This window comes from Ursus maritimus, unplaced genomic scaffold (assembly GCF_017311325.1).
Source record: "Ursus maritimus isolate PB19 unplaced genomic scaffold, ASM1731132v1 scaffold_17, whole genome shotgun sequence".
In the NCBI taxonomy this organism is placed as follows: Eukaryota; Metazoa; Chordata; class Mammalia; order Carnivora; family Ursidae; genus Ursus; species Ursus maritimus.
The window spans coordinates 25,438,867-25,456,588 of NW_024424119.1; the positions used below are offsets into that span (position 1 = coordinate 25,438,867).

Genomic DNA, 17,722 nt, shown 5'->3' on the forward strand with positions numbered 1-17,722 from the left:
CCATGTGCGCTATAGGACGTTTAGCAGCATCTCTGGACTCTTCTACCCATTAGATGTCAGTAGCACCCACACTCCTCCTCCATACCAGATGTCCCCTGGGGAGCACATCACCTCCAGTTGAGAACCACGGCTCTGGAGACTTGTATGAGTAACTGGAAGACTATCAAAACCGGAAATCAGGCCATTTGACCCAGGATGGCCACCGAGATAATAAACACATTCCTTCAGGTACAAAAAAGCCAAGCCCCAAAGAACAGTCAGTTTATTAGAAAAAGAAAGAATGAGAATCAAAGGGGGCTGGAAAGTTAGTAGTAGATTACTTTTCATTTTATTTTATTTTTTTGAGAGAGAGTGAGAGAGGGATCGGGGTGGGCGGGTGAGGATAGGGGCAGACATAGAGGGAGAGAGAGAATCCTAAGCAGGCTCCACACCCAGCATGGAGCCCAACTCGAGGCTCGATCTCCCAACCCTGAGATCATGACCTGAGCTGAAATCCAGAGTTGGACGCTTAACTGACTGAGCCACCCAGTGCCCCAGTCGATTGCGTTTTAATATTGATTTAGATCATTTTATGGAAAGTGTTCCTAAAACCACTGAACCCAAATAGACGGCTATCTATAACAGGTAGGTAAAAAGTTAAAGAAACATGGACGAAGAGAGATCTAGAGAAGATCATTAACGCCAAAAATATTTACTTTTCACTCCTTCTGTCACTTCAGGAGATGTCTAGCAGAAAGAATTCATACTGGATGAATTCATCAGCCCTTATCTATCAAGTCTGGGTTTTTTATTTTGTTTTGCTTTAAATGGATAAATCAAGTATGGTTTATTTCTACAGTAGAATATTATTTAGTGGAGAAAATGAATGCAGTGTAGCTTCTTCACACAACTACGCAGGTGGACCTTGAAGGTAGATTTTAAATGTCAGTAAAGCTGGTCCTTCAAAAGTCCAGATCACAGAGCTGGCTTGTGATTTAGCTACAACTAAAAGCCAAAGTCATCTCTATTCAACTATAAGAGCACTTGATTTCCATCTTCCTTTTATTTATGCCCATATTATTTCTTTGAGGAATTCGTTCTCTTCCAATTGTAAGGGATATTAATCATAGCTGACAAGCCCTGAATATCCAGGTGGCTTTGAACAGGAAATTTTTTGGTTTTGTGTTATTTTGCCTCTTATTTTCTTTGCATTGACTTTAACACAGTGTGATATTTTCTGAACAGTGATCTAAGAGCTCAAAATACTAATTCTAGTCTCAGGCTCTGCTTTTGACTTGCTCTGTGACCTGGGGCAGACTCCCCCCTGCTGAGGAAAGAGTTCGTTCATCTTTAAAATGGTAGAGATTCCCCAACTTCCCAGGGTGGTTACATAGGAATCATCTTATTATTTTTATTTTAATTCCAGTATAGTTAATATACAGTGTTGTATTAGTTTCAGGAATACAATATAGTGATTCAACAATTACATAAGAATTATCTTTGAAGCCTTGTTTAATATGTAGATTTCTGTGGTTCATTTCCAGATTCTGATTCTGTAGGGTAAGGCCTAGGAAGCCCAGGTGATTATAGCAATATTTGAGAACAATTAGAGATGATCTCTAAGGACCTTTCAACTCTAAAATGCGGTGATTACATGAAATCTCTATTTCCCTAAATGCCTTTTATTATATAATCTTCTGGGAGCTCTTTTATGTACTGCAAGAGGTAATTGAGGTTAATACATTGTACGGTACCCCACATACACACACAGGTACAGCTTTGGTTTGCTGTAACATGATCATCTTATGGTTCAGGATGACAATCTTGACCCCCCCAATAATTGTGTTAGAAGATGGTTTCCCTTTTCACCAGGGTGTCATCTCAGCTTCTTTGTCTTCATCCTTGGATTTAGAGAAGACTTAAATAGCTTGATATTCTGATTTCCATGTAAACACAAAGTGGAATAAAATTAGAAATTCTGCCTGGTGGTTAACTTGTTTGTTTTTCTTTAATTTACAGAATGCTCTTTTCAGTTGCATTAGCAGAAATGAAAGTAAGTATATTGCCAATGGTTATATGAGCAGACCAAAGAAAAAACACAGTTTACAGAATACGATATAGTTGTTGCAAGTATTGCCAAGACCTGGCATTATGACATGGGCTGTTAGTAAGCTGCCTTAAGGCCCAGCAGGATTCTGATAAGATTTCCTTGGTGGTGTTTAGGCTATTCATGAATTATGACAGTTGCTATGTCTTAGCTGCAGATTTACAAAGCAGATACTACTGTTAGATAGGAAGATCATGTTCTACTTGAGTAAATAGGACTACTTGCAGAAATCAAGCATTCCCAGGTGATACAATGTAGCACTTCCCAAGGACTGCCTTTCAGTTCAGCAGACATTTACTGCCTACTTGCTCTGTGGAGACAGACACAGGATATGAGATAGTGTCACTGATAAGTGATGTGGGAGCTCAGAGGAAGGAGGGATCACATCCTGCAGGGGTGATTAGAGGTGGCTTCGTGGAGTTGGTAGCTGAGCTGGGCCTTGAAGGATGGACAAGATATGAACAGTGGAGATGGGAGGAAGGGCATCCCAGGTGAAGGGATAGTGAGAGCAGTTGTAGCTAGGAAAACACAGCTGAGGAACAGAAGTGTTGTTTGGGTTAGCTTGGCAGTTCAGTGTATCAAAGTATGATAAGAAACATTAGCTGGCTATACTTTATCTTCTAACCTTCTCTAATTAGGGCTTAATTCACAATTTCCAAGATGTTCTCACAATAATCTCTGTCCTCCCACACTGGTGAGGAAGCCAGCCTAATGGAGGAATCAGAAGATGGGTGTCCTTGGCTTTTTCTCCTTGTCTCTTCTGTCCTCAGTATTCCCCACCCCCACCCCTCAGTTTATCCTAAGGTTAATGGTGATAAAGGTAGCCATTAATTATTCTTTGTGTTGAAATTGAACAGTTCAGCAATGAGCACAGTGTAGTAACTGTAAGTTAAAAACAGGTGGCACAGTAAGTGTGACACAGTTTCCTGGTATAGGAAACAGACCTATCCTGTGTCAGTTCAGTCCTAGTTTAATTTGTCTATAATTTTATCCTTGTCACTGTTTCTGGAAGTTGCCTGAATTCCCTGCTCATTCCTTGGGTAGTGGAATTCACAAGAAACCTGATTCTAGTTCTTCCATAACCTCTAATAATTAATTTCCTACCTGCCTTTCTCTTACCAGTTTCCTGCCATACCTCCACCTGGGTTCCCTTCAGCCTCCCACAGACCCTCTAACCTCTCCTGTGTGGGTCTCTTCCGCTTCCCCAGTAAAATCCCACATCTGCACCCCCAGCCACTCATCTGGCTTCCCCCAGGTACCTGAGATGGTCCCCCTTGATTTCTAAAAATACGCAAAGCAAAAAAGGTATTTCAAATGTGGGTTTTACTTTTCAGTATTAAAGCAGGTCATCTCAGTTGTGAGGTAAAGACTATTTCAGATTAGACATGTTATTAGAGATGTTCAAACGGAATAGAACTTTTGAGATTTATTTTCAAGGTACACAGTTATATAACTGTCAAATTTATGAAATGAGCCTGGTATCTCTCAGTTTTTACTGGTCCTATTTTATAAATGGGAAGCATTTAAGGTTTGGTTTTATTTTGCTCTTGTTTGCCTTGCTTGGTTTGTAAATCTCCACAAATCTAACATGGAAAGAAGCTGTTCCAGTGGGTGTCAGCATGGGCAGTATTGGCATTTTGGGAGACCGTTCTGGTTGTGTGAGACTGCCCTTACGTTGCAGAGCAGTTAACAACCCCGACCCCATGCACTAAATGCCAACAGTAGTCCCCAAGTCATTGTGAAAACCGGAAACACTTCCACATGCCTCCAGAATCTCCCAGAGGGGTCGTACTGCTCCTGCTGAGAATCACCGTGCTAGACAGACATTGACAAATAACGACTCTCTTACATCAGTGAGCACCTGAATGTCCTCTTGGCTTATGCCTACAGCAGTGCTGATTTAAAGTACTTGTCATCTGTGGCATGGCTTTGTTTCTCAAATTCAAAAAGGTACATATTGTTCTACCAATATCATGATGATTTGTTAGCAAATGGCTATTTCTATTTCAATACCATCTCCTTTTCTCCCCCATAGTGGGCTCAGTTTGTTGCAGTTATGCAGGCCATCACACAAACTGCCGAGAATACTGTCAAGCCATCTTTCGAACAGACTCTTCTCCTGGTCCATCTCAGATCAAAGCGGTGGAAAATTATTGTGCCTCTATTAGCCCACAGTTAATACACTGTGTGAACAATTATACCCAATCTTATCCAATGAGGAACCCAACAGATAGTAAGTAAAATGGACATATTCCTTTCATTTCAATCTTTGGTAAAATCATTTGTAAAAAGGAAGTAAATTCTTGGGGCGCCTGGGTGGGTCAGTCGGTTAAACGTCTGACTCTTGATCTCAGCTCAGGTCTTGATCTCAGAGTCATGAGTTCAAGCACCGCATTGGGTTCCACACTGGGTGTGGTGCCTACTTAAAAAAAAAGGAAGTAAATTCTTGTAGATATCTGCAGTCTCAGTCATTTGGGAAACACCAGAGTTCCTTTGGTGTTTAGATTTGCCAGATTGGATATTATTATCACTGCTGAAAGGTGCCAAGAAAGGTACAGCTGTCAAGGGTATGAGGAAGCAGGCACTCTTTGTTCCGGGGATGGGAGCATTCATTGGTATGGATATTTTGAAGGGAAGTTGGGTAATGACTATGAGAATTTCAAATGATCATACCTTTTAATCTAGCAATTCCATTTCTCAGAATTTATCTTTCAAGAAGACTCATAAATTTGCAAAAATATATGTACACATGTAAAGGATGTTTGCTGCAACACTGATGATAATGGAGAATAATTAGAAATAACCCAAATACCCATCGATAGGATATTGATTAAAGTTGATGGAATAAATTCTATATCTGTATAATAACAATACTTTATAACCAACATAAAAAAGTATGTTTACATAGAAAGAAGCCCAAGATATAGTAAGCAAAAAACGTCAAGTTTCAGAACTAACTGTACAGTACGATACATTTTTAGTTATATACCTGTTCCATTTTGTGTTTTTATCATGAACAGTTACAACTTTTATAATAAAGGCATCATGAAAATGAGGAGAGATCCCGATACTTTTGAATATCGGCCTCCTCATGGAACTGCACCTATCGAGTCTTCAGAGTCTCAGCTTTGTACAACCTGTAATCCATTTTTTTCACTTAGAAGTGAACAAACTTTAAACAATTGATAATTAACCAAACTGACAAAACACAAGATTTATAAGCCAATGCCAATGTTTCAATTTACACTGGGATACTGAAAGACTTGTTTTATAAACTCAGAGGCAGTGATACGTGCCTTCTTTGTCCAGCATCTAAAGCAGAACTCCAGTGCTTATAACGTTCTGTGGTGTGGCTGTATGATGAAAATCAGAGGATGAAGCATTTGCCACAAATAACTTGTATTCATTTTTTTAAATTTATTTATTTTAGAGAGAGAGCATGCACATGCATGGTGGGGAGGGACAGAGGCAGAGGGAAAGAATCATAAGCAGACTCCCCACTGAGCGTGGAGCCCCATGCGGGCTTGATCTCACAACCCTGACATCACTACCTGAGCCAAAACCAAGAGTCTGATGCTTAACCGATGGCACCACCCAGGCACCCCAACCTTCATTCATTTTAAAAGCAGAAGCAACCTGATATCTTGTCAGAGTTTGCTATTGTATTATTTAAATTACAACTTAGAGAGGTGCCTAAGTGGGTGGCTCAATAGGTTAAGTGTCTGCCTTCGGCTCGGGTCATGATCCCAGGCTTCTGGGATCAAGTCCTATGCCGGGCACCCTGCTCAGCAGAGAATCTGCTTCTTCTTCTTCTCCCTCTGACCCTCCCCACTGCTCGTGTTCTTGCTCGAGTGTTCTCTCCCTCTAAAATGAATTAAAAAAACCTTTAAAAAATAAATTACAACTTAATTAACTTGCACAGATATATAAAAGCTTTATATGCCAGAATGTGATGGAATATGATTTTTGTGGGTTTTGCTATTGAAATTAGTCATCTCTTTCATTCTGTCAAGAACCAGTCCCTTTTAGGCAGTTGTTTCTAGCATGAAATAATTCCAGTTTGCTCTGTAATATCTTTTCCAGGAACATACGATAGTTTCCATGTAAGGACTTCTTAGGTGTAGGACGAGATGACCTCTCATTTATGTAGAATTGGTGCCTAAGATCCCATGTTTGGAGATAGTGGTAAATTCTGGTAACCTTGTCCACCTTTAGCTCTTCAGTTACTTGCTATACTGCAAAGTAATGGAGAGAGAATTTGGTAGGCTGTCTGTACTACAGATCCTGACATATGACTGAGTAGTAGTGTTTCCAGTACACCACCATGTTCTTCTGTTCTGAGCAGCGCGTGACGTAAAATCAGCTAATTAAGCCACATATATTCTAAAAACGTAGGTTTATATTGCTGTGACAGAGCTGAAGACCATGCTTGCCAAAATGCCTGCAAGAGAATTCTGATGTCTAAGAAAACAGAAATGGAGATCGTTGATGGCCTCATCGAGGGTTGTAAAACCCAGCCTCTGCCTCAGGATCCTCTCTGGCAGTGTTTTCTTGAAAGCTCACAGTCTGTTCACCCTGGAGTCACTCTACACCCTCCTCCCTCTACGGGCCTTGATGGAGCTAAATTGCATTGTTGTTCTAAAGCAAACACTTCAACATGTAGGTTAGTATCTCGTTTTCCTTTATTAAAACCAGTAGAAAATAGCATTTTAATTAGTGATTTTAAGTCTAGCAAGTGTACGTCATATTTTTGCATTGCGTAGACTTAAGAGTTTAGAAGATATAAAATCTTTCTTTCATCCAGCAAATATTAATTGAGCGTCATGTGTATATAAGACATTGTTTTTGAACATTGCTAAAAGAACTGTGCTTTGGGGTATAGAGGATTAACACTGGCAGGGCAATAAATATTTAAAGATGATGCAACATGGATTCTACCTTAAGTAAGCTTACAGTTCAGAAGATGCTTTGAAGTGACATCTAAGGGATATTCTCTTTGTTTAATTATGAGACTTTGAACAGTAACTGACCTTTTGGTGAATGATCTGGGTTGGCACTTACACCCAAAGTTAGATAGCAGTGTGTTGGATTCGTTTGGATGATACAGTTAGGGATAAAATAATACAAATATAAGATGGAAGAAACAATCTAGAGACAAGAATAAATGGAGATATCCAAGGTCATGGTAGACCATAGGTGAAATAGAAGTTTGCTTTATTCGGGATATTTTAGGTGAAAATAGACCATGTATTACTAGAACATTCTGAAATACCACCTACCAGGAGTGCAACAGTTTTTCCTGTAGTTTCTAAATTGAATGGAACTTTAACAAAAATTGTGCCTAGATAACTCAGTTTTACCAAAGATACAAAAACAAAAAACAAAACAAAAAAAACACAAAAAAAACCCTGGAAAATATCCAAAGAAAATTAACAGAAGACCTTGAAGAGAAGTTAAGTTGGTCCTGTAATTAAGGAAATTTGCTGATAGGAATTAAATGTATTTATGGGTGGGATGCTGAGTAATTCTTTGAATGTCCTTACAAGTATTTATGCTGTGTAGTCACCAGAGATTAGAATCGCTGTGTCGTCCTACAAGAACTTCACTAAGAAACACTTTGCCCTACTTTACCTTGATGTAAGGTTTTATGGTTTACTTCCATCTTATGATTGGTGTCGGTTTCTATAATTCCTGCTTATATATAGAAAACTAACTCTGAGATGTTATTGAACAGTCTGTCCAAGGCCATAGAGAAAGTTAAGGACTAGAGAAAGGACTGGTTTCCAGCCCAAAGTACCTAATTTAACTCATTCGCGGCTTCCTCATCTCTATGATGTATAAGCTCCATGGAGAGCAGGGACCTTGTCTCTCTTATTTCCTGCTGCACATCCAGTGCCTTGAACAAGGTCTAACACGAAGCAGGCACTCAGTAAACATCAGTAGAGTAAATGAGCAAAATTATAAAAGTAAAAACATCCTCCTCATAGGGTTAATTATGAAAGTCACATAAAATGTGGCAGGAGTGGAGAATTTTTACTTGTGACTTTGCATATTTTCGTGGTATTATATTTTATATTACATGTATTATGTTTTTTTTACATTTTTATTACTTTTATAAATTTTAAAAATTAAACTAATGTGAAGGCACTTTGGAAATGGTACTGATATTATGTTAGTTAGATGCAAGTTGCTTTGTAATCATTGAGTACTACGAATAAGATTGTCATATATTAACTACAATAGTATATAGAAGCCTTGGAATTCATAAGCTTTTACACGTAGATTACCTTGGCCTGTCTTAAGGAATATAAGTGGATTGGGATCATTTTTCAGGGAGAAACTAGTGAACCCTAAGTCTGCAAAATCTGAGGACCATGTCACAGTTTCATCTCCTGTGATTGAAATATAAATATAGGGGAATCTATCTTTGTGGAGGCAAAACCATATGCCTTACCTTACTTTACGTAAAGGTAAAAGAGAGATCAGAAATATAGAAGAAATAATTGGGCCAAGAATAAGGAGGTACAAACACTGTAATTAAACATCACATTTAGCACTGAGCTTTGTAGCAGTCATGGGGCAAAGAAAAGAGATGGATGATAAAAGAAGGCTAACATTTTCGTGGAACAGTTACACTGTTTATGGCTCTAAATTCTAGGAGATAAATTTTAGTCTTTTGGTTTTTGCACTTTTTTCTTATTTATATTCTAAAGTATAGTTCATAGAATTTGAGTTTTATGTGAATCAAATTATTCATTTGGCTCATCTGTGTTTCTGCATTTGTGCCTTTGTTTCAGAGAACTGTGCACTAAGCTTTATAGCATGAGCTGGGGCAATACACAGAGTTGGCAAGAGTTTGATCGCTTTTGTGAATATAATCCAGTGGAAGTGTCCATGTTGACCTGTTTAGCAGATGTTCGGGAGCCTTGCCAGTTGGGCTGTAGAAATCTTACTTACTGTACTAATTTTAACAACAGGTAGGAGCAAACTATTGTACATGAAATGGAAGTATTTTATCATTATCTTGTTTTTAAATAAGTGAAAAGACCACTTTACTCTGATTTTTACTCAGAGTTAAAAGGAAGTAGTATTTTTTTATGGTTTCATCTTTAAATGCTATAACCCATCCGGTAAATTGCCTCTGGGAAAGGAAGCACTATAACAAAATCCTTTCTAGGCTAGAGACACTTAAAGCATCTAGAATTCAAAGAATCTTTTCTGCCTTCAGTCTACCATTCTTCCCCTCTTCCTTCTATTACACAACCATTGGAAACAACTCATTGCAGAATAAGCCACCGTGACCGATTTGGCCAACCAAATGCCCTCTTTTGAACAGTTTACTTCGAAGTTTACTTCAACCAGTCTGAAGGTCCCACTCAGTGAGTTCCCTATTTCATACAAAAATATTTTCTTACCTGTTTATATTTTCTTGAGGTATCAAGCATGGTCAGAAAAACAAGGGCCCAAACCTGAATGGCTGAACAACAGTGAAGAAAACAAAAAGGCATCCAGAAGCAAAGAGAACACCATATCAGAGAAGGCAGAGAGAGAGTTTCTAAGCAAGAAGGGGCTGGTTTTGTGAGCTATAGTCTGGAGATGAAGGGGGCAAAGAGGGAAAGAATCATTCAGTTGGGCCAGACAGAAGTTCAAACAAACATAAATCCTACTCTTTTTAAAGTATTCAGAATATTTTTTTAAAAAGGTATTCAGAGTATTATTTCGAGTAAGAAAATTGAGATATCTTTACAGCTGGTGATAGAGTGTTAGCCAGTAAGGACCTGGTTTAGAGATTGAGTGAATTTGAAATCTATGAAATGTTTAAAGTTAAACTTGGATGCATAGTCTGGCTTCTGGGGATAATGGAGTAGTTTGTATCAGACTAATACTTCTGTAAGTACCAATTATGAACTCTGTACAAAATATTTAAAAAGTATTGTTTTGAAGGTGTTAGAGAGTGACCAAAAGCAGGAGGGCCAAATCTGATGAAACATAGAAACCGCACTGCATGAGGGGCCACAGTTACCCAGTTTTTCCTTCATGGGCACCCTCAGCTCCATCGCGTGGCATAAAGAATTCAAGCAAAAAGCAGCAGTCATGGGCTGAGGAATTAGAGATCAGAGTTTAGGGCTGCTGGAGTGGCTGGATGCAGGAGTAGAAAACCCCAGAAAGGTGGGAACCACAAAAGGATATGCCCCCAAATCTGCAACAAACGCCCCATAAATCCTTACATTTAACAAAGTGACAGTATACAAGGTTAACATAGAAAAGCCAGTTGTATTTCTGTATGTTAGCAACAAACAATGGGAAAATGAAATTTATTTTTAAAATATAAATTTACTCAATTACATCAAAAACCATGAGATACTGAGGGTAGATTTAACCAAAGAGGTGCAAGAACTATATATTAAGAACCAGAAAACTTTGCAGAGAGAAATTAAAGACAGTGAATAAACAGAGAGAGGTACCATGTTCATGCAATAGAAGACTCAATATTATTAGGATGTTAATTCTCCTGAGACTGATCTCTAGATTCAGTGCAATCTCAATCAAAATCCCAACAGGCTTTTTATTTTTATTTTCTTTATTTTTTTTTTTTTTTAAGATTTTATTTATTTGACAGAGAGAGACACAGCTAGAGAGGGGACACAAGCAGAGGGAGAGGGAGAAGCAGGCTTCCTGCTGAGCAGGGAGCCCGACTCGGGGCTCGACCCCAGGACCCTGGGATCATGACCTGACCCAAAGGCAGACGCTTTAACGACTGAGCCACCCAGTCGCCCCCCAACAGGCTTTTTAAAATAGAAATTGCCAGACTAATTCTGAAATTCAAATGAAAGTACAAAGGACCTAGGATAGCTAAAAGAATTAAAAAAAAAAAATAAGTTCTCCAGAAAGAAATTTGGAGAACTTAACGTATCTGATTTCAAGACTAGTTACAACACAAATTAGGGGCACCTGGGGTGGCTCAGTCAGTTAAGTGTCATGATAGCAGGATGCTGGAATCGAGCCGCAGGTCGGGCTGCATGCTCAGTGCAGAGTGTGTTTGAGATTCTCTCTCCTTCTTTCTCTCTGCCTCCTGTCTGTTCTCTCTCTCAATAGATAAATAAATAAAATTAATTAATTAATTTAAGATAGGTCATAGAACAAAACATAAAAGCTGAAAATATAAAGTTTCTAGAAGAAAACATAGAATATCTTGACAAACTTGGTGTAGCCAAAGACTTACAAAATGCACCAATTATGAAAGAAAAAATTAATGAGTTAGGGTTCCACAGTAAACACTTATTCACAGAAAGACACCATTTAAGATTTGGAAAGGCAGGCCACAGTTTGAGAGAAAATATTCAGTGTATCTCATGTGCATACTTACAGTCACACACGCATTTCACAAAGGACTTGTAACCAAAATCTATAAATAACTCCTATAACCTCATAATAAAAAGTCAAACAACCCTTGGGGCGCTTGGGTGGCTCAGTCGGTTAAGCATCTGCCTTCAGCTCAGGTCATGATCCCAGGGTCCTGGGATCGAGTCCCACATCGGGCTTCTTGCTGAGCAGGGAGCTTGCTTCTCCCTCTGCCTCTGCCTGCTACTCCCCGTGCTTGTACTCTCTCTTTCTCTGTCAAATAAACAAAATTGTTAAAAAAAAAAAAAAAAGTCAAACACCCCAATTTAAAAAAAATGGGCAAAAAACTTTCACCAAAGAAGACATCAAAATAGCCACCATACATTCACAGCTGATATCCTTTGATGCGTTACATGTACCTTCTTAAAGAAAATCAGATTTTCCTACTGCATTAGTATGTCAGGATCTTACGTATTACTTCTCTCTAGAAAATACTTGCCTCTTGATTCTTTCTGGCCTTTTTTCTTTTCAGGCCAACAGAACTTTTCAGGAGTTGTAATGCTCAGTCAGATCAAGGAGCCATGAATGACATGAAGCTGTGGGAGAAAGGAAGCATAAAGATGCCATTTATCAACATACCTGTTCTTGACATTAAGAAGTGCCAGCCAGAAATGTGGAAAGCAGTAGCTTGTTCACTGCAGATTAAACCTTGTCATAGTAAATCCCGGGGAAGTATTATTTGCAAGTAAGTTTCTTTCCGCGTAATGACTCTCCAGTCTTGGTTCAGACCGTGATCTGAACACAGCCTATCTTTAGAGTTTTCTCTCTCACCACTTCCCTTTGCCCCTCTTCCCCACATGTCAAATTCTTTCTCACTTTTTCCTCCTCTGCTTGAAACACTCTTCCATCTCCACTTGCCCACTGCCTATCTTTCTTAGCCTCTCTCAAACGCCAGTCATTCCCATGGAATCTTCCCAGATCTCTCCAGCTAACAGTAGTTTATCCTTCCTACAAACTTCTATAGGCCTTTTTATGAACTTCTTTTATGGAGTTTAGTTCCAGAAACATTTTGTCAAGTGCCTTCAATACTCAATTCTATTTTTATATTTTAATTTGTGTACTTATATTCTGTTAGACTTCATTCTCCTTGAGGAGTTTATTCTTTGTGACTTTTTTTTTTCTTGTTTCCTCTTTCCTCTTTTTCTCCTCTTCAGGGATTAGCATAATCCTGACACACAGTAGATGTTCCATACATGTTTAATGTGTGAGGGAGTCAGTGAATATAGTCATTAGGGCCTATTTCTAGTGAGCATTTTGTGAATGGTTTGCTTAAGAGATCTAGGATAAAGAAAAGATGAAAGCTGCTGTCCTAGGTGAAACCAGCAGCTTTAGCCACATAGTAATCTATTCCAGCTGATCTTCAAGCATCTATTTTTCCAAAAAGCTTCTCTAAAAATCAAGTTAATATCCAGCCCCTAAGTTGTTGGTGTGTGTCTTGGTGCTGCTGGGCACTTGATGACTGATTACAGAGAATTTCAACCTTAAACAGGGTCCAGATCTATTCTTTGGCATGATTTGGTGATGACTTGAGTGAGGGGAAAGATGAGGGGTAACTTGGGTGACAAGAGGCAACCAGTGGGAAATTTATAGACTCTTAGTATGAAAACTTACAGAAAAGGAGTCAAATCCCTTTTGAAGACGGAGAAAATTTTAAAGTAGTGTACTTTCCAGTTGTTATGGGCCAAACACCTTAATGTTGATAAATAAAAAGATATTTTAAAAGAGAAGGGGAGGGAGGGAGGAAGAAGCAAGTAAGCATAAGGTCCTGAAAGAAAAGATGTATGATTTTGCAAAGAGCAAATCAGACTAGCCTAGTTTAATTTCCTTTCAAAGACAGGGACAAGCCACACTGATGGTAGTAACAGTATGAGTATGAAATTTGAGCAAGGCCTTTGATCTCAGGTAAGAGAAAGGGATGCTTTGCTAGCGTAATACATTACTTACTACTATGCAACCTGAGGTCTTCTCTGACTCCTGTTTTCTTTTGCCAATACTCTGACCTACCCAATTGTAAAATATTGTTATGAAAACTCACCTTCTAGAAAGCCTTCAGAAAAAGGATTGATATTGACTAGTCAACATGAGGAGGTTCCCTGAACCCTAAATTTGTGTGTATTTTTCTTTTTAAGATCAGATTGTGTGGAGATTCTCAAGAAATGTGGGGACCAGAACAAATTCCCTGAAGACCACACAGCTGAAAGTATTTGTGAGCTTCTGTCACCTACAGATGACCTAGAGAATTGTATACCTTTGGATACATACCTCAGTAAGTACTTTGTTTTTTTAGATTTCCGATATTTCTCCCTCCCACCTCTGCCCTTCATGTTTGCTGTGGATGAACATCTATCTGTTGAGAATGTGTGATTTAATGATACTATCTCAATTGCAGACTCTTATCTTATTTGCTTGGCCTTTTTGGCACTGGAAAGAATTGTCATCTTAAAATACGTAAGCCCAAGTGACTATCTTATCAGTCTGAGGAAGTGATGAACTATTGTCGGTCAGGAATTCTAAGCAGTGAATCTGGGGCAAGTATCTTAGATAATAGCTCCATATCATTGCTGTCCCCTTGCCATGATTTAACCAGGAAGTGGAATTTCCCCAGGGAATCTTCAGCTTTTTGTCCTCAGAATGTTAGTGGACCTGAGCCAGGCATTGGCTTAGGCTGACCCACCAAACAGGGAGTAAGGAAGGACGGTCTGGGTTAGTACATGAAAATGGAACTTTTGTCTCTGCCAAAATATTCCTGCCAAAAGCTAAGCCAAGAGCTAGAAGAATAAGTTGGTATCTCATTGAGGGATCCTGGAGCTGAGTTTCTCAGCAGGAGGTGACCCTGTGTGGTGGAAACCAAAGGGATGACGAGTAGAACTCACACCCATGTAGTTGGGGTAGCGCGTCTCTGGGCTGCCGCCAGGGGGCGGTAGTGCCCCCCGAGCTGACTGGAAAGGCAGCCCGTGATTCTGCTCCTACTTGCTTTGTTTTCCTGTGTCAGATAGGACTAAGTTCTACTGCAAATAATAGAAGAACAGGTAAAGGAAAGGAAAGCCCAGAAATAAATAGTTCAGGGCTGTTACATGGTTCCACCATCCGGAGTGCAGGCTCCCTTTGCTTTCTGCACTGTCCTTAGTGTTTGGCTTCCATCATCAGGGTTACTTCAGGTACTTTATTATCACAACATGGCTCCTGGAATTCCAGCCACCATATCCTGGTGTAAGGGAAAACCACCCTAGCTGTAAGGGAAACTGAGAAAGATGATTTTTTTAGCTGTGGGCCCATTGCCATACTATTATTAGTAAGTAGGAAGGGAAGAGTGGATGCTAGATTTGCAGCTAGTGGTATCAGCCACATTTTCTCAAGGCCAACAAACTATGTCCCTCAGCCTTTATGATCAGTAGAGCAAAAAAAAAAAAAAGAAAAGAAAAAAGAAAAAGAGCATTAAACTAGAGTATAGTCCTCTGTGACCTTGGACAGATCACCTCTTTCAGCCTCAGCTTCCCTATTTATAAAAGGATTGGGCTGGGCAAGATGAACTCCAAGAACCCTTATACCTTTAGTAGCCCTACAGTCTGAGTCTGGCCTAATCTAGCTAATGTAGTCGTAAGCCTAGACTCTATTGGAGCAGTGAAATATATGTGTAGAAGGAAAAAAGTTAAATGTTTTTGTTTGAATTTTAATACTCTCTTTAAATATCACATACACTTTATACTGAGACTCTTCTAGGGTCATTATTTCATAAGTTGACAAATATAATCATGGTACGGGATCCATCTTACCATAGTGAATTATTATAGTTTATGATAAAATGTGCCAAGGTATTCCTCTGAGGCATAAGCACGTATTTGACCACCTACCCAAAGTATACTTGTCACTTTCCATCCCTTTATACTACTTATTACTTATCATTAGGTGACTTTTTTATTTATACACACAGAGACACACATGCACACACATACCCCCAGTCTATTTATTGTCTATTTCTCAAATGAATTAGGGATTTGTCAGTTTTGTTCACCACTGTATCTCCAGTGCTCAGAACCTTGTCCAGCATATCGTAATACCCAGTAAATAAACAAGTGAATGAATGTGTGGAGGTTAATGCTAAATTCACAAATGATCAGAGAATCTGTGTGTTTTAGTAGTTTACTAGAATCAGTCCTCGCTCTCTGCTCATGCGCCCTCCATTTATTCTAGCCATAATTGATTCAGATAATTTACAGACTTCTCTTACCTTTTTGGGTTGGTTAAATTGATCTGTGTTTGGTTTTTCAGGGCCAAGTACTTTGGGTAACATTGTAGAAGAGGTCACTCATCCCTGTAACCCAAATCCTTGCCCTGCTAACGAGCTCTGTGAGGTAAACCGGAAGGGCTGTCTGTCTGGAGATCCCTGCCTTCCATACTCTTGTGTTCAAGGTAAGAAGTAGATGGGCGTGGGTGTGGGGTGGGTATGGGTTTGTGCTGCTGGTATTTCTGTATAGGGATTATCTTTGGAGTGAGCTCACAATGGACTTTACTTTCTAAGTTATGTTTTCCTGTAACATTTGAGGTTTTCCCAATAAACATATCTTAGTTATATAGACAGGAAAGGACAAAGACAAATGTAATTTTCAGTTATCATTTAGATTGTAAACATTCTCAAAAGAGTTACAGGGTTCTTGACAACAGAAGAAAAGAAAACCTTGAGCCAGTTTTTTGTACATTCTCTTCCATGTTGTAATGTTTGAGAAAGTGTACTGCATGTTGTTCATGGGTTTTTTTCTTTTCTTTCCTTTAGTTATATGGAGAAAAGGCGTACTCAGCGGGATGTGCAATTATCTCCATAAGCTTAATGTTTTATTGAGATGCATATGATTTTAAGACTGATTTTTTTTAATGCAGGAGGCCTCTTGAATAAGAAATGTTTATCCAATTGCATTTTGATGTCTTTCTGTCTTTGCGCATCACTCTAGAGTACAGTGTGGCAATGTTTTGCTTCCTTTTATCTATTTTCCAATTGAAAATGTTTCTTTGTCATGTTAAAATCACCATTTAAAAATATCTTGGGGGCGCCTGGGTGGCACAGCTGTTAAGCGTCTGCCTTCGGCTCAGGGCGTGATCCCGGCGTTGTGGAATCGAGCCCCACATCAGGCTCCTCTGCTGGGAGCCTGTTTCTTCCTCTCCCACTCCCTCTGCTTGTGTTCCCTTTCTGGCTGGCTGTCTCTATCTCTGTCGAATAAATAAATAAAATCTTTAAAAAAAAAATATCTTGAAGTAATAAGGAATAGAAGACTAAATTAAATAAGCATGAGGTCTCAAAGGATCATCTATAATATTTGTGTAATAGCAGAATATATCAGTCAAGATAAATCTTGTTAAAATTGGAAATGAATGGGTTTTCCTTAAGCCCAATCAACTATTCAACTTTTCTTTGAATTTACGATATGCTTGTATTGCATCACTAAAAGTTTTCCTGACCAAGAGTATTCCAAAAATATTGTCAGTTTCCATAGTCCATTTCTTAAATATCTGTGATTTTTTAATATCGTTGATAAGCCCAAAGCAATTTAAAAAATACATATCTTATAACATTTTTATACTGAACTATAGCTGACTTCGGGGTGTAGGTCCATAGTCACCACCATCTCGCGGAACATGGAATTTTTCATTTGGGAGGATATGTTTTGGTCAGTGAACCAAACCAAGTCTTTACCTTAGTGGAAGTTCTCTTACGTAATCTTTAGTAGCCACACAGGACCTATGAGACCGATGTAAACTATATCTAATGTCATAACACAATGTCATAGAACAGTACCATCTCTCGGCTTATTTTTGTTTATACAGGTTGCAAATTGGGAGAAGCCTCTGATTTCATCGTCCGTCAAGGGACACTAATCCAGGTGCCATCATCTGCTGGGGAAGTTGGTTGTTACAAAATTTGCTCATGTGGACAAAGTGGACTCTTGGAAAACTGTATGGAGATGCACTGTATAGATCTTCAGAAGTCATGTATTGTTGGAGGAAAAAGAAAAAGTGAGTCTTGAGCTGTGTTTATTTGCTTTGGGCTTTTAATATGTGATTGGTTATCTTAACTTTGTAGGAAGAACATTGGCTAGATTCCCAGCGAATGGTAAGTTCTACAGATCAGATCCTCCAGGGCAGTATTTTCCAAACCGTACTCTACAGGACACTAGGACTTCTAAGGAACCCTTTTAGGAGCCTCCCCAAGAAGGGACAAAAAGCTAATAACAATTAATTCAT

The 17,722-nt window shown here is 39.0% G+C and overlaps 1 protein-coding gene across 1 annotated transcript in view; it reads left to right on the forward strand.

Annotated features, from left to right (window-relative positions):
* The window catches only part of RECK (reversion inducing cysteine rich protein with kazal motifs), a 73,100-nt gene that overhangs the window by 36,236 nt on the left and 19,142 nt on the right, over positions 1 to 17,722 (forward strand). Inside the window, exons 7-14 of the mRNA XM_040631593.1 lie at positions 1,999 to 2,032; positions 4,122 to 4,319; positions 6,482 to 6,749; positions 8,884 to 9,063; positions 11,961 to 12,173; positions 13,618 to 13,754; positions 15,758 to 15,898; positions 17,306 to 17,494. Coding sequence (XP_040487527.1) covers positions 1,999 to 2,032; positions 4,122 to 4,319; positions 6,482 to 6,749; positions 8,884 to 9,063; positions 11,961 to 12,173; positions 13,618 to 13,754; positions 15,758 to 15,898; positions 17,306 to 17,494 — 1,360 coding nt within the window. The remainder of the gene's footprint in view (positions 1 to 1,998; positions 2,033 to 4,121; positions 4,320 to 6,481; positions 6,750 to 8,883; positions 9,064 to 11,960; positions 12,174 to 13,617; positions 13,755 to 15,757; positions 15,899 to 17,305; positions 17,495 to 17,722) is intronic.